Source organism: Sus scrofa, chromosome 1 (genome assembly GCF_000003025.6).
Source record: "Sus scrofa isolate TJ Tabasco breed Duroc chromosome 1, Sscrofa11.1, whole genome shotgun sequence".
NCBI classification, from domain to species: Eukaryota; Metazoa; Chordata; class Mammalia; order Artiodactyla; family Suidae; genus Sus; species Sus scrofa.
In genome coordinates this window covers 159,816,296-159,840,362 of record NC_010443.5, presented here as the reverse complement: position 1 = coordinate 159,840,362, position 24,067 = coordinate 159,816,296, and the positions used below count along the sequence as shown (strand labels likewise).

Genomic DNA, 24,067 nt, shown 5'->3' with positions numbered 1-24,067 from the left:
ATTTTCATGCCATTGTGGTCAGAGAAGATACTTGAAATAATTTCTACACTCTTAAATTTTTTGAGGTTAGCCTTGTGCCCCAGGATGTGATCAATTCTTGAGAATGTTCCATGTGCACTTGAGAAGAATGTATATTCTGATTTTTTTGGATGTAATGTCCTGAAAATGCTTACTAAGTCTAACTTTTCTATTGTGTCCTTTAGGATCTCTATCGCCTTACTAATTTTCTGTCTAGAGGATCTGTCCATTGATGTGAGTTGGGTATTAAAGTCTCCTACTAAGATTGTAGTCCCATCAATTTCTCCTTTTATGTCTATTAGTATTTGTTGGAGGTATCTGGGTGCTCCTATATTAGGGGCCGATATATTGATGATAGTAATATCTTTTTCTTGAATGGATCATTTAACCATTAAATAGTGTCCTTCTTTGTCTTTATGGCCTTCATTTTAAAGTCTATTTTGTCTGATATGAGTATTGCAACTTCTGCTTTCCCATCTTGTCCATATCTTTTCTCATCCCCTCACTTTCAATCTATATGTGTCCTCTGCCATAAGGTGAGTTTCTTGTAGAAAGTAGATTGAAGGTTTTTGCTTTTTTATCCAATCTGCCACTCTGTGTGTTTTGACTAGAGCATTCAGTCCATTGACATTTAAGGCGATTATTGATAAAAATGTATTTATTGCCACTTTAAATCTTGTTTTCCAGTTGATTCTATGTTCCTGTTTTCTTCTTTTTTTTTTTTTTTTTTTTTGGTTGGATGGTTTCCATTTATTTTATGCTTGAGTACCTTTCAGTTTTTGTGAATGTAATGTTTGGTTTTGATTTGTGGTTGCCCTGTTTTTTAAGTATGTTAACCCCTTCCTATATCTGCTTGCTTTAGCCTGACAGTCATATAGGCTCAAACACATCATTAAAATACACAAAGAATCTATATTTTCTTACTTTCATTCCCCACATTGTATGATTTTGATGTCTTTTTTTTTTTTTTTCAACATCTTCATGTTTAGATCTGTATGCTGGCTTATTTAAGTGACTGCTTTCCAATTGTGGTTTCCTCCATCCTAATTCTTCTTTTTCTTTTTTTTTTTTTAATTTAGAGAAGCTCTTTCAATATTTCTTTTAGAATGGGTTTAGTATTGCTGTACTCTTTTAGCTTTTGTTTGTTGGGAAAATTCTTTATTTTCCCTTCTATTTTAAATTATATTCTTGCTGGATAGAATATTCTGGATTGCAAAATTTTTTCCTTTCATCACTTTAAATATATCTTGCCACTCCCTTCTGGCCTGTTAGTGTTTCTGTGGAGAAATCAGCTGAAAGCCTTATGGGGGTTCCCTTATAATTAATGCTTTGCTTTTCTCTTGTTGCCTTTAGAATCCTCTCTTTAACTTTTGCCATTTTTATTACAATATGTCTTGGTGTGGGCCTGTTTGGGTTCAATGTGTTTGGGGCCCTCTGTGCTTCCTGTATCTTGATATAAGTATCCTTTAGGTTTAGAAAGTTTTCAACCGTAATTTCTTCAAATATATTTTCAATCCCCTCTTCTTTTTCTTTTCCTTCTGGAATTTCTATTATGCATAGATTGGCCCGCTTTATATTACCCCATAGGTCTCATATTGCTTTCATGTTTTTTCATTTGGTTTTCTGTCTGCTGTTCTAATAATTTCCATTATTTTGTCTTCCACATCACTAATTCGTTCCTCTGCATTATTCATTCTGGTCTTTATTGCCTTTAGCTCAGTTTGTATCTCTGCAAATGAGTTTTCTAGTTTTTCTTGGCTCGTCCTTTTATTTTCTAGTTCCTTTCCAAAAGAATCTGCATTACTGTTCATATCCTCTCTTAATTACTTCAGTATTTTCACTATCTCCCTTTTGAACCCAATGTCTGTCAAACTGCAGGGGTCTGTTTCATTGTTGACTGCTTTAGGTGAATTCTCCTGTTCCTTTGATTACTGTAGCTTTGAAATATTGTCTGAAGTCTGGGAGAGCTATGCTTCCTTTTTTTTGGCAGGTATTTATTCTTTATTAATTAGCCTACTGTTTGCTGGTAATAATAGTCAATAAACTATCATGGCTTAATTAATCTTCAAAAAGAGATAAGGTTTTGTTTCCTTAAACAAGCTCATACATTCAATGTGCCTAGGTTTGATTCCCAGCAGTCTAACCTTGGGCAAGTGACTTAATCTTTCCATGCCTCCGTTTTCTCACCTGTAAAATGGAGATAACATTTAGGATGACATTTTATACCCGATCCTCACAGGATTATGCAAGGATTAAATAAGACATTTAGAGCAGTGCCTGGCTACAGTAAGTTTTCATTAAATAAGATCAGAAGCAGAGAAAGGCATGATTTACTTCTTAAAATTTCCCAACTCTTAGAGAGGTATAACTGAAATAATCCCAGCTTCTCTAGCCTTCAGTGGTCACCTTTCCCTTTAATTCCTAATTCTCTGAACAGTCATCCTGAAACTCTGCAGGAAAAAACACATACTTGAAATAAAATACTTTACCAAATAATACATATACAAGTATACATATGTATATGTATATGTATTTCTATATATTGAAACAAAAATTTTACCATCAATATTTACCCTTACTGAAAGTAATAATCTGGCATGCATATATTATACACACACACACACACTCACACATATGTATTTTGCTTTTTAGGGCTGCAGATGTGGCATATGGAAGTTCCCAGGCTAGGGGTCAAATTGGAGCTGCAGCTGCCAGCGTACACTGCAGCCACAGCAACACCAGATCTGAGCCATGTCTGCAACCTTCACCATAGCTCATGGCAACGCCAGCAAGACCAGGGATCGAACCAGCTCCCTCATGGATTCTAGACGGATTCATTAACACTGAGCCACAACGGGAACTCCCTATTCTATTTCAGTTTCTTTCTACACTAGTCATAACCCACCATATTAATTTTAATTTGAAAAATAATGCACTAAACAAACTGCTTACCCAAACTTTTGGTGGGATTTTGGGCAGTATTTCCCAGTTTTTACAACTTTAAGATATAGATTGCATTTGCTAGTAACTTTAAATAGAATTTTGAACTCAATATGTTACAATAGTTTATGTATATATACACATATGTATATATATACTTGCACACAAACACATACATATATGTGGTATATACATATAACACAATCATTTAAATATAATCATATTATATATGCAATAGTTTATATGTAAACATGTTTCAAATCTCATTAGCTATGTTAGTAATCAGCAAACTATTAGCTGTGTAACTGCTATGAAAGTGACTTAACTTCTCTAAGTGTTAGTTTCCTTTTCTGTTAATTGAGATATTACCTAGATATCCTAGAGATGTTGCAGAATTTAAAAAGAAGCTATAAAATGCCTTGTACTCAATAAAGGGCAGCCGGCCATTACCCAGGACTACATAAGTTTCTCGAAAATGGCTCTCAATCATGGCTATATAGCAAAATCCCTTATGGAGGTTTTTAAACATACAGATGCCTGAGCCTCCCTCCACACCTAGTGAGTATCCAAAGATGGGGACCAGGTAAGATAACTTAGGTGAGATAACACAAAGGTTAGGCTGCCAAATCAGGTTCAACAGGAATTCCAGATCTTACCCAGAATCAAGGTAAATAAGGATGCAAATGATATAACAGTGGCAAAACATGAGCTAATACTGCCTGAACAGAAGGTGCTATTTTGGCGATAGAACATCTGCTTTTTATACTCCATTAATTACAAAGTTCACATAACCTTCTCCAGCAAGCTGTGCCCCATTAATAAATTCCAGACTTATTTATATTAACCAACCAAAAAGACCTGATCCATCTTGCTAAAAACATTCCATAGGTAAGGACATCTCATCTAGCGCATGCCATTTCTGGGTTTTCAGCAGGTTGGTCATCAGTATGTCTAAAAGGACCTAATTCAAATATTTCTTCTCAACAGGTGATACTAAATTACAGGGACTAGAACCACGTAACTATACTTTTTCCAGTTCCAACTTAGCATTTCCGAACTTATTTGAATAAAATTTGTTTTGGAAAAAATAGAGGTTGACATCAGTATCCCAAAAGCCTTAGGGCACAGGCAGTTTTTGGCTTTAAATTGTTGAAATTGATCTTTAAGTAGCTTAAAATTGCCCTAAGTCCTTGGTACCCTGTTGTATTTCACTTTATAAATGAGGATATTAAAGCAGTAATAGTTTGTTGTTGTTTTGTGTTTGTTTGTTTGTTGGGGGCGGGGGTGGGGTTGGACATGATAAAACAGGAATGCAGTCCTCCAAGTGTTCATAACTCCGAACTAGTCCCATTCCACATGGTATGCACTCAGTTCTCTAACGTAATATGCTATAGTGTGCTTATCCAAATAAAATGAAGTATTTAATCTGCTTTTGCAGATATTCCATTGACAGAAGTAGTGACCCTGGAAGATTCTTCTATGTTGACATTACAACAGGTGCCCTAATGACTGCAAGACCCCTTGACCGAGAAGAGTTTTCTTGGCATAATATTACTGTCCTTGCTATGGAAATGAGTAAGTAACACAATAAATTGGTCTCCATATAATGACAAAATGAATGCATTGTAGAAAGTAGAAGTTTCTAGAGCTTACTGGAATAAGAATTATATTCTTTATGGGAAGAAATGGAAAGTCTGGTTTATGCAAGTGAGTGAATGTATTTAGTTCAAATACTTATTGAGCATCTTCTATATATCTGGTCTTGTGCTAGAGATAAAAGCTAAACATGCAAAAGGAGCACAGAAAATAGCATCCTTAAACCAAAGAGACAGACGTATTAAGACAAGAGAGACTTCCTGAGAAATTTAAGAGGAATTTAATCTAATCTAAATCAATTGTTAATAACATTAGGAATGCACAAAATGGTATAAAGTATTATTGTTAGGTGAAAGGAAGCATTTATAACACATCACCCTCATTACATACATATGCAGAGAATTTGAGAAATCTTGCAACAAAAGGCAGATTTATTAAAATAAACTTAAAAATAGAATTTAAAACTAAAAAAATAGATTTTTATTATAATTAGATTATATACTCCTACATTCCATTTTTTAAAAATAACACCTAGTGATGGTAAAGGTTCGGGGAAATAGCAGACCCTAACATACTGGCAGAAGTATGTATCTCTATGCAGGAGAGCAATATGGCAATTAATCTTTTGCATTAAGATTCTCCAACATATTCTTACTTTTTTAAGAATTCTACTTCTAATAATTATCTTAAAGAAATAAGTATAAATATTAACAAAGATTCATGTACCCAAATGTCCACTGCATTGTTTTTTTGTTGGTTGGTTTTGTTTCTGTCTTTTTGTCCTTTTTGGGCCGCACCTGCGGCATATGGAGGTTCCCAAGCTAGGGGTCTAATCGGAGGTGTTGCCTCCAGCCTATGCCAGAGCTACAGCAATGACAGAAACGAGCTGCATGTGCAACCTACACCATAGCCCATGGCAACGCCGGATCCTTAACCCAGGGATCAAACCCGCAACCCCATGGTTCCTAGTCAGATTGGCTTTCGCAGCACCACAACGGGAACTCCCTGCATTGTTATTTTAAAATAAGGGGAAAGGAGTAGAATCACTTAAGGGGAAAGGAGTAGAATCACCTAAATATCAAATAATAGGAGTTTGAATAAATTATGATACAGCCATACAGTAAAATGAGAATACCATGTTGATATTAATACCCATGCTTTCATATTTCAGTGACACAGGATAATCTTGCCAAAATATTAAAGTTCTGAATACAACTTTTTAATTTTGCTTAACTGCAGTGCGTGTGTGTGTGTGTATGTGTGTTTTAGAGAGTTTGAACATAGAGTATTATATATATCATATAATGGATATTGCTGGTGGTAGGACTGTAGGTCATATTTATTCTCATGTTTTTCTGGATGTTTCATTATTCATTGTATAAATAAGTACCACCACAGTTATAATGAAAAAAATTTAAATGGCAGCACTTTTAGTAACCAAGCAATTAAAATATTTATGGGAAAAACATAGTATAGACATCCTTGAGAAGGAGGAAAAAAAGGGGGGAATGAACCAGAAGAACAAGGCATTGCGAAGTTTAATAAAATTTTTTTTGTTCGTTTACTAAACATAATTTCTGAGTCTTGTAATTTCTGTCTTATGCTTTTGTTTACTAAGCATAATTTCTGAGTCTTATATTCTATCTTGTCTTCTTCGGATGGTGGCCAAAACACAAAAAGACAGGAGGGGCGCTACTGGAGCTGTGCAATTATCTTTGTGGGGCAAAGCCAAGCAAAAAACAAAAGGACACATTTCCCCCACAAGTAACTTCTGCCCCAGCCAAAGATATGGACTTGGTGTGTGGTCCACACTATAATATCCCCTCAGTTCATAAGCAGAAATACATGCGCAGCATTACCTGTAATCCCATGAGTAATTTAAAACCTTCCAATTCAACAAAGTGATTACATGGTTTCTCTGCTATCCAAAAGCAGAGTGTTCTATGAAACCTTCTGTAAGCCAAAATGGTATAAAGCAAAGAAGCAATTACCTTATGACATGTCTTGCTAATAGATGCACTAAATAAAATGCACAAAGGCTCAAAGACACAGTTCAAAAATATGATGGCTTGATGCTGAGATGCTGAGTGTGGTTCCTGAGAAGGAGCTTGGTGGTGCCACTCTGACTGCTCAGGATGAGTGATGCCTCTATAATGGCTCACTGTTAAACAAACACTGAATGCTATTTTGGCTTTTTGGCTTTTTTCATAAAGGCGAAAATCCTCTTTTGGTTAGCAAAAACAGGTGCTAATGTCGATCTTTCATAAAGGTGAAGTCATGTAAAGGCAACTTTCGAAAAGCAGCGGAAATATGTAGTACACAGGAATAAAACCAAGCCATGATATACAGTATGAAACAGGCTGTTTTGAAGCTCAGAATACAGAACTGACCTGTCTTTAATTCCAGAACCTGAAGTATGAGCCAAGTGAGAGATTCAAAACCTCTTTTAGGATCATTTTGAGATATCTGTTCCCAGAGTCTCATCCCTCCCCCACCCTGATACCATACACACTCTCCAACACACACCTCCTTCTGTCCATGCTTCTCATGTTCCAGCCACGCTCTTAATGGGCAACCCCTGCATCTTGTGTTGCTATTTCCATGTCCTTTATCCACTCCTTTAAAAATCAGCTTGAGGAGATAGATACCTACTTCAACAAAGAGCTGCTTTGTTGCATTACTGGACTTTTCTCACCTTCGGGTTCTTTTTGTGCTCTCTTTAGACAATCCTTCCCAGGTTGGAAGTGTTTCTGTCACAATCAAAGTCTTAGATGTGAACGACAATGCTCCAGAGTTCCCCAGATTCTATGAAGGTTTTGTCTGTGAGAATGCCAAAGCAGGGCAGGTAAGGCAGCCTGTGAGGCGCGCACCTTGGTTAACCCCCAACAGGTGGAAATGACTGCTACAGATAACCAGATTTGCCATCAAAGAAATTTAGATCCAGAAACTAACAGTTTACAGAACAGAGTCCCCAACTTCTGTATATCATGGTGCAACAGTTTACTTGTTAAGACAACTATCTGGAGCCTCCATTACATTTTATGACCTAAACAAGGCTGTGAATCAAGGTATTTTTCCACCTTGTAACTGAACTGTAGAGAATCAATTGTAATAGCATGTGTTTTGGGTCCTGAAAATGACACACCATGAAGATCAGGAGGAAAAAGAAGAGTCTTTTTCTCAGTTCAGCGTGAATTCTTGAAAACATATGCAGTACAGAAAGTTTTTCTTTTCCCCTTTTTTGGCCACCCCGTGACACATGGAGTTCCCATGCAGGGATCAGATCCAAGCCACAGTTGCAACCTATGTGCAGCTGCATAAACACTGGATCCTTCAACCCACTGTGCCAGGCCAGCAACTGAACCTGCGTCCCAGCCCTGCGGAGATGTCTCCAATCCCATCGCACCACAGCAGGAACTCTGGGAAAGTTTATTTTTTATATCTTCCTACTTCCCTTCCTTCCAGCAACAAGTAGCTGTTTAGGGACTGCCTGCCCTATTCTAAATACACTCTGTTACCTGGAATTACCTACTCTTTCTCCTCCCTCCAAACACCCATTTTCTTAGGACCACTCATGTCAGGTAAGTTTTGAGAGAAAAGGCACCTGAAGGAATTTTCTCCTTATATGAAATAACTTTAGTTCCATAATCTTCAGATATATTTGCATATTTTTCTAAAGTCTGCTTTTAAACCTAAATGAATATTTGGTTGACTAAATTTCAAGCGGTATAACAAGACAGCAAATTGTGCTTGGAATGGCCATGTATTAATATATCTGTCAGGCTGCTGCCACCCCATCCCACCCTTCCACTCCTCAGACCATAGGCCATCTTCCCTCTTCAACTTTTATAAGACTCTTTCCTCTCTACCTATGACCTAACAGATGCCCTAACAGTCCTAACTTATTTCCCTGGGGGCACATCTTGTGGTCCTATGGCTTCTGGTTGGGGTGGATGCAAACAGCAAGGACTCACGCTTTGATAATTCAGATTTTCCGACTGTAATGCAGCTTTTGCTTTTACTTCTCTCACTCTTCTGTGGCATCCTGCTGCACAGAGAGACTCTGTCTTTACAACCAAAATTTACATCAGCCTCTGGAACTTACTAAAGGTTGACTCAGCACATCTTTATCATTCTACTTAAAGCAAAAATGATTCCCTTACCCCAGGGCGGGGAAAAAAGTGTCCTGTGATTCTAATCTATATTACCTCATCCCCTGATTCCTGAAATTCAATGCAATGGTCTATAGTATGCCTAAATTTTTTTTCAACATGTCTGAGATAATTCCACTTCCACATCTACTGAATTTCTAGCCTAGAAAGATCTGAAATATTACGCAGTCAATAAAAGTTGCAATGAAAATCTTAGAGTATAAGAAATGATCCATGCTATTACAAGTAAAGAAAGGAGGTATAGAAACTACATGTACATGCTTGAAGTTATGTAAAATTATATCTGCATGTGAACAAAGACTGGGAGGCAGGATCAAAAACAGCAAAGGTCGTCGTGGCGCAGTGGTTAACGAATCCGACTAGGAACCATGAGGTTGCGGGTTCGGTCCCTGCCCTTGCTCAGTGGGTTGGCGATCCGGCGTTGCCGTGAGCTGTGGTGTAGGTTGCAGACGCGGCTCGGATCACGCGTTGCTGTGGCTCTGGCGTAGGCCGGTGGCTACAGCTCTGATTCGACCCCTGGCCTGGGAACCTCCATATGCCGCGGGAGCGGCCCAGGAGATAGCAACAACAACAACAACAACAATAACAACAACAAAAGACAAAAAAAAAAAAAAAAAAAAAAACCAGCAAAGGTTACTGTGCAAAGAGATTTGAGTGAGAGGATTTGGGCCTTTGTTTTAATAATTTTTGTATGTAATGTGATGATTTACATATATATTGAAGAAATACAATATATAAATTTTGTTTTATGTATTATTATGACAAATATATAATACTTTATAATGAAAAGAGGTGAATTTTTCATCTGCAATATAAGAGTAATAGTAGCACAATAAATTAAACATCCCCTCCCCCCTAAAGTGAAACATTTCCTTTCTTAAGGAATAGGACAGGAACACACAAGCCTATGCCACCTATACATCTTCTAATCATCTATTATACAGTTCTTGGAAGCACACTTTATCTGTGACTTCAAGTTCAGATCGTAAGCCACTAATCTGTCATGGTCTGTCATAATTGTCATCTTTTGCCCAAGATACATAAATCCTGCCCTTTGATTTTGGCTCTGGGACATGTTTTGAAGATTTTCAAAAGCATACAGCTCAGTAGGTACATCTGGTTTGTAAAGAATTGGGCCTCCTAGTGTTAGATTTGTCAGACATTATTGTCAGCCTTGCATTTGCTGAGCAAGGAAATGTGCTTTCCTCTTGGTGAGGAAAGAAGCCCAGAAAGAAATCAGACGATGTCTGAGGTGCCAGAATCTTGCATGGCAAGTGAGGCTGAGGATGAAATCAGACCTGCTGGGAGGAAAAGGCCAGGAGGGCAAGCTCTGTGCTCTGGACCTTGGACCCAGTGAGGCAGTGTCTTTGCTGACCATTCCTTAAAGTCCTATAACCAACCCGTCATATGCCTCAGGTCCCCACCTCATTCATATACATACATATGAGTTCACAGGTCAGATATTCATAAATGACTTTCCAACTGTTTGCCAAGTTATGCATAATCACCTATTTATAACATTCATCAAGAAATATGTCTTCACATATTTGGTGCAGAATGTATAGGACTTGTCTTGGCAGGGACGGGGCAATGGGGTGACCCTGTGTGTGAGCAGCACTGATATCAAGCTGGACTGTGGGGCAGATTTATCCTCAGTGCTCCCCTATTCCCTATCCTTTATTAGAGCTCCATTCCCCTAAACTTTAGATTCAACAGAGGCCAGTTGCCAGATGGGTTCACCAGGAGGCATTTCCTGAAAAGTTCTGGTCTAAGGTGTTTATTAAGGAACATCCTTGGGCCAACGCCCAAGGAAGGGAAGAACTTTTGCAGGACTGGGCAAAAGGAGTCCAGCTGCAGTGCAGACCCACTAACAGCCTTGAGTGACTCCACAGAGTTCCAGAACTAGGATTTTCCCTGAGTTGAGATGGGATATACCCTCACATCAGCTAGTGGATGTCAGCTATCCTAGAAGGACGTGCTGACTGTGGAGAGGTGGCTCTCAGCAATGGAGCAATTTCCACAGAAAGTGATGGGTAAAGGTACCAATTCCTTCACTGAAGAGAGATCTCAGTAACACCATGTTTACCAGCAGACCCCTTGGTGGAAGCTTCCTCCTCTGTTATTTCATCTTCAGCCTATTGTGAGGGTAGCATTATCTCCCTTAATTTACAGATGAAGAAACAAATATGAAGCAAGCCCACCTCAGCCCTCCAGCTGATCTTTAATGTTCCATTTTCTACCCTATTAATTGTCAGCTTTTGACAGCAGGAGTGTCATGTCTACAGGGCCAGGCCCAAGAGCGGTGGAGGGAGCCTGTGCTATTGGCTGATAGAACAGACACACAGAAAGGAGACGACCCCTTCCACAGTCTGCCTTTACCCCTTTTTATATACCTCCCTTTTCTATATCCCCTCAGTCTGCCTGCTGGGGTTTCAGTGGTATATTTCACACCACTTTCTTTAGGAACTTTTCCATCTTCAAAACCTTCATGGTAACTTACTACACTGATAAGCATTGTGGAAAAGGCCAAATTTTGGCCAAGGACCTCAAGAGGAAGCCCCACCTCTTGCTCTCCTCAGTCCCAAGCTTTGCTTCTGACTCTAGTCTATACACCCCACCCTGGAGCCCTTGGGCTCTACACTTTGTCTAGCTCCCCTTCTTGCCAACAAAGAGTGACTGCCCTGTGACCCATCCTCTCACATCTGTTTTCCACTAACCTGACACAGTCAACGTAGTGTCTGCTGACTTCCCACTAGGCGTTGGTCAAGGGCCTCTCAAAGACAGTGACTTGACTGTGAACCCTTAACCTGAAGGTGAGGGTGAGAGGACAAACTGGGAAACAAGCAGGACCTTATGGCATCCCAGAGTTCTCTTACTCAAAGTCTTCTCTTTGGACTGCCTAAAAAGCGCTAGACTTGGGATGAAGACAGTATGTAATGTCAATATCTAATATCTGAGGTATTTTGGTAACATCTACCCTGTGCCTGTTAACATACTCAGGCCCGACAATTAACCAAAATTCAATTCTGCAATGTGTGATAGCACAGAGACTGCCCGGGAAAGTTTCAGGGTCCCCTGCTGAATTTCAGGGTTTGGGACCTCACCTGACCTTGAAGTTTTTCTTTTGACTCTGACTCATCTGATTTCCTGTCCCTGCCTTAGCTGATCCAGACAGTGAGTGCAGTGGACCAAGATGACCCACGCAACGGCCAGCACTTCTACTACAGCCTGGCCCCTGAGGCTGCTAACAACCCCAACTTCACCATAAGGGACAACCAAGGTAATCAGCTGGCTACGATGCTTTTCTACATTATGGGCTGGATACGCTGGGTTTCTCTATCAGGCAGTGTCAGAAGTCACCAGTTCTTTGAATAGCAGGGAGGACATTAATGCTAACTTGTGTGATCTTTTAAAGTTTTGTTTCAGAACATCAGAGACAAGGAACGTCCTCTGCTGATTCTAAAACTTTCATTCAGTCAGTTCACAAATGCCTGAGCGCTGGCTCTGTGCCAGGCACATGGGCAAAGGCCTTCCTTCATCCCCACAAAGGGCACCATGTTTGTGTGTTCTTCAACTACAGGAAGAACCGCAGAAAGTGACAGAAAAAAGCTAGATAAAGAGAAAAACCTGAGGGAATACTTCAACACAAAGATCAAGGGGGAAACAGTGAAAAGCTCCCAGAACAAAAGGAAGACAAAGACTAAGTATTAGAGAGAGCAAAGAGTAAATACAGGAACACAATGAGTTCTGGCATCGAAACTACTTTATGACTTTGGAATGATTCAGAAAGAACAGCCAGGTGAGATTCTCTACTCCAGAAAGTGCTTCCCATCGCAGCTTTGCTGGAACGGAATTCTAGACTTGTCTACTCCAAAAAGCATTCAAATAAGCTACGGAGTTTACAGACCTAAGCACGTTCTTCATTAGGTACAGATGGGAAAAGGAGGAGCTTATGCAGTCTGGCCAGAAGATTTTCAGAGAAAGGTCAGAGCAAGTGAAAAAATAATTCAAATCTGCCAAGAGATCCCTTCTGTTACTAATTCTGTGACAAACTAGCTGTCTAACCTTGGGGAGGGAGGGCATCACTTCTCTGGGCTGCAGTGGCATTTTTATTCCAACTCTAAAATGCTGTCATGTTATAACGATCCAAATAGAGGGTAACAAATAGTCACAATTTAGGCACACCTAGTCTTAGTGTCAAATGTCAGCTATTTGGGACTTAAAGTATTCATTCCATTCCACATGATATTTTGCCATTAAAATTTGAGAATATCAAACTTGTTTTCTTCTCAGTGGAAAGCATTCTTCCAAGTCATCCCTTTAATCTTCTACATAAAATCATCGAATCACTATAATAATTCTGAAGAGTAACATAAATTAAAACAACAGAAGTGCTGCAATTAAAGATCCTGATTTTGTTACTGGATCAAATTTTGAATTATTATTTTATCTGCTTCATCTGGAAACCTTTCCTGCAAAAAGTTGTTTCAGTCCCTTCAGGATTGGTTTTATAGTGGAAATCCTAGGAGGAAAAAAAAAAATAACATATTGTGTTGTTTCTTCAATTTTTTAGCTGTCACCCTATTCCTTCACTGTGATATTTGTCAGAATCAATATAGAAACAATATGCAACAGAATGCTGCAAATTTCTTAATGATGACTTTGGGCACCAATTCTCAGATCCAATACCTTAAAAAGATGGGCTGCAGGAACATGATGACTATAAAAAGAAATGATTCATCTCTTAGAAGGTTTTCCAAAAGGAAATCAGTGCAACTTCAAGGGAAAATATGAACTCAGTTTCCTCATAACAATTTATCCCTTGAGTATCCTTTAATGAGGCTCATCAAAAAATTGACCAACATCTGATATAGTGGATCTACTGTCAAGGCCCCCAACTCCCATGCCCAAAACATGGTACTCCTTTATGAACACAACACCGCACTATCTCAAGTAATGCCTTTCTTACTTTTTCTAAATCCCAAAAGCATTATGAAAAGAATTGTGCGTATTCTTCACAGCTTCACATGAATTTTCCCATACTTTGCTTTATTTGATATTTACAATAGTCCTATAAAATTTTAAGGAAGTTATTAACCCCTCTGATTTTCACTGTCTCATTTGAAAGATAAGGAAAAAAAGCAAATGGCCCAAGATCAGAGAATGAGTAAGTGTTAAGACTGAGACTGAAAGTTGGGACCTCCTGTTTAGCCACACACACACACACACACACACACACACACACACACAGAGTTTTGTGTCACTCTGGAAACAAATGCTATTTCCAAATAGGCTATTCAAGCTCTAGTTACTACATTCAATATTCATTCTAGGAGTTCCCGTCGTGGCACAGCGGAAACAAATCCAACTAGGAACCATGAGGTTGCAGGTTCAATCCCTGGACTCACTCAGTGGGTTAAGGATCCAACGTTGTGTGAGCTGAGGTGTAGGTCGCAGCCGCGGCTTGGATCTGGCATTGCTTTGGCTGTGGTGTAGGCCTGCGGCTACAGCTCTGATTAGACCCCTAGCCTGGGAACCTCCATATGCCCTGTGCGGCCCTAGAAAAGACAAAAAAAAAAAATTCATTCTAGTTATTACATTCAAAAATTATGTAAGTGGCTAGTATATGTCAGCTCCCTTCTAGGACTAATCTCACCAATGTGATACTCTGACCTTTTTTTTCTTTAATTCTAGATAGTTCTGAGACCAAGAAACATATGATATGCAGTAAGCATAATGTAATACTTATATGAAATTCAGCTCTTGTCAGACTTTCTAAAAGTCCCATGAACTGGCCTTGATTAAAATGAAAAATAAAAATAAAAAGATTTGTTGGAGAAAAACTTGATTTTTTCAAAAGGAAAAAAAAAAAGTAAAACTGTGTATCAGAATTAATAGTACTTAGCCCTTAAATCTGGAAAACAGACAAAAAGGTGGACTGTGTGGTAGGTGGGTATATGAATATAATCTTTAGGTTGACAACCAACTGATATCTTTCTCCACTGAGAATGAAATGAGAGGAAAAAGTACTGTACCAAAACAGGATGAGATTTCAATTAGTTGAATAATTTTCAACATTAATGTTATAAAAAGTAAGTGGTTACACAGCACAGTGGAAGGAGTGTATATCTGGAGTCAGAGACCAGAGTTCAAATCCCAGCTCTGCCACTAAACTAGTGACTTTCAACCAATTATGTAATCTCTCTTGGCCTTAATTTTCTCACTGCAAAAAGGTGAAATTACCCCTGTCTCACCAAATTGTGATGACGATTAAATGAGATACTGCATGTAAAATCTAAGTACCTAGCACATAAGTATGCAATAAAAACAGCTACCATGGAAAAGAAGAGGGAGGAGGAGGTAAAAAATTAAATAAGGAAGAATGTCCTAGTCAGAAGAGGCTAGGCTATGCTAAGGAACAAATGACACCAAAATCTCAGCAGCCTGATGCAACTAAAGTTAATTTCTTGTCCGCATAAAGCCAACTGTGGGTCTGCTGACCAAGGACAGCTGTCCATGTGTAGGCTTCCCAGGCTGCCTGGCTCTCCATCTCAAATGTTTTCTCACAACACAGGTTCATTTCCCAGACTCACTTAATGGGTTAAGCATCCGACATTGTTACAAGCTTTAGCACAAGTCATAGGTGCAGCTCAGATCCAGCGTTGCTGCGGCTGTGGTGTAGGCCTCAGCTGCAGCTCCAATTCAGCCCCTAGCCCAGGAATTTTCATATGCAGCAGGTGCAGTCATAAAAAGAAAACAAACAAAACAATCAAATGTTCTTTCACATACTACACCAAGGCAAGAAGGCATGAGAATCACACACCAGCTGTTGCTCCTTCCTGGAAGTGACATGAATCACTTTTGCTCATTTTCATCATCTCAAGCCAATCATACAGACATACCCAAATTCAAGAGGATAGAAAAGTATAATCCCTTTATTATGTCCAGAAATACTGATATAAATAACGTTTACTTTGGTTAGGCTCTAAAAATTTTTTAAGAAGTTTTAGACTCTTCTCTGTGAAATGTGAAACACATCCAGAAGACCTTTCAAATTGATGATGTTAGCTTTCTTTTTTTGTCTTTTGTCTTTTCTAGGGCCGCACCCTTGGAACATGCAGGTTCCCAGGCTAGGGGTCGAATCAGAGCTGTAGCCACCAGCCTACGCCAGAGCCACAGAAACGCCAGATCCGAAACTCATCTGTGACCTACACCACAACCCATGGAAATGCCAGATCCTTAATCCACTGAGCAAGGCCAGGGATCGAACCCACAACCTCATGGTTCCTAGTCAGATTCATTAACCACTGCGCCACGATGGGAACTCCTGATGATGTTAGCTTTGAGAGTCACTGCTTATATGTCCTACCATGTCTCTCAAACTTTTCCACTGCTGGAAAAGATACAAGCTTTGCAAAAAATATATCTGATATACAGATTTTTTTTAAAAAGATCCCCAAATACTACATTAGGCAAATATAAATACACACAAACATGCACACACCAGCTTTGTGGAAACATATCAAACAATTTTGTTAATCCCTTTCAAACTGGGGGGGGAGAGGACTAGTATTGAATTTTCACCAAATTCATATTAATTGCTTAAACTTAGACCACCAGGTAGCAGGAAATAACAGTGTGTGTCATATGATTAGGGGATTTCAAATAAGCTGCTGCTAAATGAGCAGGTTCGTCAGAAAGCACAGGAGTTCGTCACTGCATTTCAAAGGCATGAAAGAAAATAGCAAAAGACATGAATTCCAGATAAAGTGGCAAAAATAAGCAATCTGCCATAACCACGTGGGCTCCTCGGCATTCTTTTCCTGGAGGCGCAAAGCAGCACCAGGGCCCTGGAAAGCTGCTGAGGGAGACCAAACAGGGACCACAAGTCACCAGTGATTGTTCATTCCTGTCAAGCTTTCCCAGGGACATTTCAGTCACATCTGAAGTCTGACAGTTCGCCCTGGGCACTTTATGTCACAAAGGGTAAGACAGACTCTCAAAAAGGGTTTTTCTCCGAGGCCTCAGGGTTTTGCCTAGAAGCAAGCAAAAATCTTGGTTTCTGAATCCAAACACTGATCCTGACACACCTGGTGGGCTGTAGGTGACCGCCTCCAGGGAAAGCCACCAGGCCTGGAGCTGCCCCCTTGCTTTCAAATCCAAAAAAATTAATTCACTTCTTGGTTCTTCCATTTTTCCTCTTCCCTCTCCCTTTTCAATCCTGGAATCCCTGTCCTCTTCAGATAACACTGCCCGGATTCTAACCAGGAGGTCTGGCTTCCGGCAGCAGGAGCAGAGCGTCTTTTACCTGCCCATCCTGATATCAGACAACGGGCAGCCAGTGCTGAGCAGCACAGGCACACTGACTATCCAGGTGTGCAGCTGTGACGATGACGGCCACGTCCTGTCCTGCAGCCCCGAGGCCTACATGCTCCCCGTCAGTCTGAGTCGCGGTGCCCTCATCGCCATCCTGGCCTGCATCTTTGTCCTCTTAGGTGAGTAATGGGCTCCTTTCCATTCTTCGGGGTCCTGCATGTGCTTATCAAGGTATCAGTCCCTTATCATGCCAACACAGCTGTCCAGAAGTGGTTTTCCACACCCTTTTACTGAAAAGGTGGGAGAGCAAAGCTGGGGAAAAGTACAGAAATTGATGACAATCACTTCCTTCAAAGCATTTGTGGCCTCTCTGGCCAGATAAAAGCACACCTATTTGTCAAGCATCTACAATAGGCCAGGTTGCCATTCTAGTTGCTGGGATTAACAGGATAGAGCCTTCACAGAGCTTACTTCAAAACAAAGCAAGTTCATTTTTACATTATAGGACCAAATGGTAATTTTGGACAGGCTATGATGCTCATGTCTTCTAATCCCCTCATTTCAGGTAAGTGGTAGCTAGGGCACAAAGAGGTAATGACAGGCCCAAGGCCAAATCTCAGAGGCAGAGCCAGGACGGAGGTGCAGGCAGGCCCTGCACTGTGCCTGCCCTGTATCTGCAAAGTACAGGCCTTCTCCCAAATGTTCCTCCCCAGATGCTGGAGGCGGTCAGGGATGGAAAGAGGGACAGGGAGTCCTGAAGAACAGGAGATGGGGTATGTGCCATTTTAAACAGGGTGGTCAGGGGAGACCTCACTGATAAGAAGACCTCTTGAGCAGAGATTTTTAAGAAGTGGCAGAGTGAACCACATGGATATCCAGGAGGATAAGCTGTTTGGGGGCCCTGGAACCCCTCCCAGGTACCATGGCCTCTAACCAGGGCCGGTCTGCCTCTCCTGGTGAAATAAAAAGATGTGATGACAGGCCAGTGAAGAAGCACTACTGGGATAGTAGAGCCTTTCTTCTTCCTCTATAGTTATACTACAAAATAGCCACCTAGCTCCCTTGTACATAACGCCATTCATGCTATTGTTTTCAAACTCCACACTCAAAAACAAACCATAAAACATCTAAACCAACTCCTAAAGCCAAAGAAATATCTGTACATATCTCCCAACTCTTCTGACTGAATTAATTCTTAGCATATATATTTTGCTTAGAGAAAAACAACCTTAGTAGACAGTAATATTATTCAGTATGAAAGAATTCCAAGCATTCCATAAGGGAAAAGAGTAAAGCACTGGGGATTTAAATTAGAATTTAAGCTCTGATCCCAGGTTTATCTCCACACCAAGAGACTGAATCAGATTAAACAAAGGTCTGACTGTAAAATATCAGTGCTTGACTGAATTTCTAGTAGGCCTATGGAATATGCTTCTGGGAAAACATTTTAAAATACAACATCATGTTTAATTTTGTTTTTTTAGTTAGGCGCTACATGAAGGGAGAAACAGTATAAAGAAGTAACCTCAATCAGACCACTGTTACAGTTTCTGGTCCCTTTCTGTATTGATAAATAAAACCCTCCTGCAATTTCCTGGGTGTCCACAAGGTGGCACCGGGAGTCCTTGAGTCCCTAACAGGGTAAGCTGCAAGAGGTCTTGGAAGAAACTTGCTCCTAGGAGAAATTCCCAGTCTGGCTGTCCTTACTACCATCTTTGGAAAATGTCTTACATTGTAAGTTTATTTTAGCCCACAAACAGTGAAAGAAGCCATCATTATGGGGAGACTGATTTAAAGAGACTGGCACAAAGAAGCTCTCAAGTGAGAAGTGGTATGCAAGGGGCAATTTATTTGGTGCCTCCCAAACCCATTATGTCTTGTCTTTCGAATTGCACAAAACAGACAGTTTCAGGACCTAAATTAAGCAAAACTGTCATAAAGTCCTCATAGTTTTAGGCACTTTTATTTCTAAGAGTGTACATCCCACATTAAATATAATTCATAAAACTGAGCTGCAGTCGATTTGTCACACACACAAAAAAAAAACCTTTATTTTGTGGACAATGAAATAAACAAATTAATTTTTACTATGGATATTTTTTCATGTCTTAAGTATGCACCTAGTTCCTAGAAAATCTCATAGGCCTTACGCTCTATGCCTACAGATCCTAAAGAGTAAACATCCTAAAACGGATTCTCTTCTGTCAGGAACGCCTTTCAGCTAAATAGGATCATTTTTCCCAAACTGTGATTTTCAGGGGGTTATATAATACTTGTTATTTAAATCTGATTACCTAAAAAATAAGATATGTAGCAATCTTTATTTTTTAAGAGTTCTATAAATTGCCAAATTAATTTTTTCCAGTAGAAACGCAAAGACTTTTCTAATTCTGCTTCCTAGCATTTTCTGAACTACCACACCTACCACTCTAGTATCACTTACATGGAGGTTTTCCCAGTCCCCTAGGAAGAGTTAACTGGCCTTGCTTCTGGATTCTCTTCAAAACACTTGTAACTCTATGATAATCCTTATCACTACCAGATTCATATTAATCATTAATGTCTATCATCTCTTTAGACTGTAAGCCTCTAAAAGCAGAAGTCATTTCATAACCATTTCCCCAATGCTTCAGACAGTATCTAAAAAATATTTGATATTTGAATTTAGTAACTGTTTACTGAATCTCACAAACACAACAAGTTCACTAAAAATCCTATTTCTTCAACCTGCATCCATCCAAATCCCACCCCAGCCACTTCCTTAAAGCCTCATTAGTCCACTTCTCTGAAATCCCACAGTCCTAAAATCTGTGAGTTATATTTTTGCACATACAGATAACATACAAGAGTATATCATTGTTTCCTGTGTGTACATTTTGTCACCTGAGCTGTTCGGGAAAATGTCATGTTAACATCATTAATTTCAATTTACAAAAAACATATTCCAGAGTTCCCATTGTGGCTCAGTGGGTGACGAACCCAACTAGTATCCATGAGGATGCAGGTTCCATCCTTGGCCTTGCTCAGTGGGTTAAGGATCCAGCATTGCCATGAGCTGTGGTGTAGGTTGCAGATGCAGCTCGGATCCTGCGTTGCTGTAGATGTGGTGTAGGCTGGCGGGTGCAGCCCCAATTCGACCCACAGCCTGAGAACTTCCATATGTCGCAAGCGCAGCCCTAAAAATTAAAAATAATAATAAATAATTTTTTTTAATTTCACATTCAAATTTTAAAGACCATTATTGTGATTTTTTTTTTTAAGTTACTCCATAATCTTACTGGGCTTATGACTGTACTCCATTTTTCCCCCTTGGATAAACCGGGGGCTTATTTTGCAGTGTTGTCAAGCTGTCACTGTTCACCAGCTGTAACAAAGCACGCCAGAAAAAAAAAATCAATAGCAGTTCTACAGCTAAAACCTCAACACACTTCCTGGAAAACATTTTCAGTCACAGAGATAAACAGTTCAATGGGATTATCTCTATCTCTCCTTTAAACCCCAGTGAACACATCCTTAAAAAAAAAAAAAAAAAAAAAAAATTTGTTGGGATAAAATTTTTTTCCAAGGCTGCAAGGGCACATCTAACAGTGTGGCACTCCTTTGATAACATGATGAATTATATAAAATGTCACTGCTCCTTCCCTCCCTTCCGTGAACATCTTTGGATCCAGAAAGTCACAAACCTCTTCCTAATGGAAAGCTTCTCAGAGGAATCTGAGTTAACCGAACAATGGCAGTCATTTAAGTTCTTATTTTGGGGAGAAAATACAAAAAGAGTAAGACTTTGGCTCATATTTAACATATGTGTCTAGGGAGTTCCTGCTGTGTCGCAGCAGTTTAAGGATCCATCATTGCTCCAGCTGTGGATTCCATCCCTGGCCAAGGAACTTCCACAAGTTAAAGGACGCCAAAAAAAACATATGTGTCTATGTGCATATGCACTAATATACAATCAGAGTGGAAACTTGAACAATGGTGGGGTGGGGTTAAGGGCAACGACCTTCCCTGCTGTCAAAAATCCGTGTATAACTTGTAGAAAACCCTCAGTATCCACGGTTTGGCATCTGTGGCAACCAGTGGCAAAAGTATTATAGTCTAAGTATTTATTTTAAAAAAATTTGCGTCTAAGTGGTCCCCAGTAGTTCAAACCCATGTTGTTTAAGGCTCAACAACGAGGATCTTATAGAGATACTAATACTAAAAAGCAAGGTTCCACCTATAGAGTAAGATTTCCACATTATAATAAAAAGTTTATTCGTCTTTAGATAGAAGACATGATCTGACCCTTATCATATACTCCACCGCCGGCCACAGGTCTTTGAGCTTTGCTGTCGAGAATTTACAGTGGGTGGCTGGGTGTACACGATACACATTTCAAAGCAGTAAGGTGATGCAAAGAGACTTTACATGCAACCTCTAACTGAACCACGTGGCATCATGTCACATGGGATTTCTCTACCTACAAACGCTCCATCCCAGACATGGCAGAATGAGTGCGGACAGGGTAGACCCTGCGATGTAAAAGATCCAAATGCCGTCTGAGCGCTCACCACCCAGACAGCCCTTCCTGTACCTGTACTAACCGATCAGAGCTCTAGTCACCGTCCACACAACCAGGGCTCTTCCGTAAATGCCCTCTGCTCTGTCTCCGGCAGTGCTGGTGCTGCTCATCCTGTCCATGAGGAGGCACCGGAAACAGCCGTACATCATCGACGACGAAGAGAACATCCACGAGAACATCGTCCGCTACGACGACGAGGGCGGGGGCGAGGAGGACACCGAGGCCTTCGACATCGCGGCCATGTGGAACCCGCGGGAGGCGCAGGCGGGAGGCGCCCCCAAGACGCGGCAGGACATGCTGCCCGAGATCGAGAGCCTCTCCCGCTACGTGCCTCAGACGTGCGCTGTCAACAGTACCGTCCACAGCTATGTGCTGGCCAAGCTCTACGAGGCCGACATGGACCTGTGGGCCCCGCCCTTTGACTCCCTGCAGACGTACATGTTCGAGGGGGATGGCTCGGTCGCCGGGTCTCTGAGCTCCCTGCAGTCAGCCACATCGGACTCAGAGCAGAGCTTCGACTTCCTGACAGACTGGGGGCCCCGCTTCCGGAAGCTGGCGGAGCTCTACGGGGCGTCTGAGGGGCCCGCGCCCCTATGGTGACGGAAGCCGACGCGGGTCCAACCTAGCCATTCTGGGCGGATGCTTCGCGGACAAGGCACAAGCAACCACGAGAGCAATATTGTGCTGGAGAGTCAGGATGGGGGTGAGCGGGCGAATGGGGCTCTCTCTGGATCAGCTTTACTTGGTTAGATTAAGTTAAATAATCACAAGGAAACACAGGAGGAGGGGGGCAGAATCTGCGATGACCTTTTTTTCTTTTTAATTTACGTGACACTGTATTACAAGGCATAGAGTCCAGAGTTGAATATGGCAGGTTTGGCTTTTCTCTGCCATTCACCAAGGTCTTCGTTACTTTGCCGCCTCAAAGCGGCTGTGCTCTTTGATGCCGAGGTGTAATTGAAACGATACTGTCCTATCTTTTGTTTTTTGTTTTGTTTTTCCCATCCTATTTTATTCTCCGTTTAAGAGTTCTGCTGGCTCATCATCACACCGCACAAATCAACCCACACAAAAGAACACTGAAAAAATTTTTCCTCGGTGAAATTAACCTACTTGTTCTGGAGTGGATGGAATTAACCCTTTTCAGACAAGGTTAAGGCCGAATTGGCCTTGCATGGGGGATGGGTGGGAGGGTGGGAGAAGGAAGAGGCATTGACTACCCTCAAGTTTAATGGCTGAACCAAGAGTTGGCATTACAACAAATCCACCTCCATGAAGTTACAGGGCTCTTGTTCTCTCAGCTCTTTAACTGTGCCCCTGCAAAATTGTTCAGAAGGAAAACAAAATCTGCCTCTTTTGCACTGTAGAAATCTCTTCCATGTGCCAAATGTGAAGATTAGATGCTACAAATGAAAGCCAAATAAAAAGAAGTATCTGATAAAAGCATGGGTTAGAGGGCTTTCCTAATCTGTGTGAGGTCAATCCAAGGGATGTTTACATACTGTAGATAACCTACTTGAACAAAAATCAGTATTATAGAGAATAAATGGATGTAAGAAAATTACATGTAAAAGTTTTGTATATTTGTTAATAATTTTGGTAATAAATATGATGTACTGCACCTCAGTACCTTAGCACTTCTTTTAATAAAACTTAAATAGAAGGGAAAGTCTATTGCACATTTGTTTAATTGCTGAGCAGGTAAACGATGGCTTTGTGATCCTGACCTAATCACCTAGTCTCAGGTTTCTGGCACTGGGGCTGATTCGGTTTTTGTTTGTTTGTTTGGTGTTTGTTTGTTTTTTGTTTTTGGCTGCACCTGTGGACTGCAGAAGTACCAGGGCCAGGGATCAAACCTATGCCACTGCAGTGACAGGCCAGATCCTTAACCTACTGAGCTACCAGTGACCTCCTGGGGCTGATTCATAAAGCAAAGGCAACAACAAAGAAGTCTGAGGCTGTGCATTTTATCTCGGTCACTAACCACATGACTGGATGGTTTAAACTATGAAGCTGTTAAGATTTTCATGAATAATGATTTCTCCATCTCTGAAAAGAGTGAAGGATGATTTGATAACATCAACAATACATTAGTGAATTTAGGGAGTTCCCATTGTGGCTCAGTGGTAACGAACCCAACTAGTATCCATGAGGATTCCGGTTCAATCCCTGGCCCTGTTCAGAGGGTTAAGGATCCAGTGTTGCAGTGAGCTGTGTGTAGGTCACAGACACAGCTCAGATCCCATGTTGCTGTGGCTGTGGTGTAGGCTGGCAGCTACACCTCCAATTCGACCCCTAGTCTGCCAACTTCCATATGCCATTGGTGCAGCCCTTAAAAAACAAACAAAAAAAAAAAGTAGTGAATTTGGCACCTTATTTTTTTATTTTGTGAGGCAGTATTGCACGTAGCCACCAATGAAGCAGGCTGCTTTGCTATTTTCATCTCTGTTCTGTTGGCACATCA

At 40.6% G+C, this 24,067-nt stretch overlaps 1 protein-coding gene across 2 annotated transcripts in view; it reads left to right on the top strand.

Moving 5' to 3' along the window:
• Positions 1–23,272, top strand: part of CDH20 (cadherin 20) — a 207,895-nt gene extending 184,623 nt beyond the window's left edge. Inside the window, exons 8-12 of one of the 2 annotated variants that reach the window (XM_013993290.2) lie at positions 4,397–4,533; positions 7,278–7,399; positions 11,889–12,006; positions 16,970–17,221; positions 21,698–23,272. In XM_013993290.2, coding sequence (XP_013848744.2) covers positions 4,397–4,533; positions 7,278–7,399; positions 11,889–12,006; positions 16,970–17,221; positions 21,698–22,203 — 1,135 coding nt within the window. In that variant the 3' untranslated portion in view covers positions 22,204–23,272. The remainder of the gene's footprint in view (positions 1–4,396; positions 4,534–7,277; positions 7,400–11,888; positions 12,007–16,969; positions 17,222–21,697) is intronic. The other variant, XM_021099806.1, reaches the window with a different exon arrangement.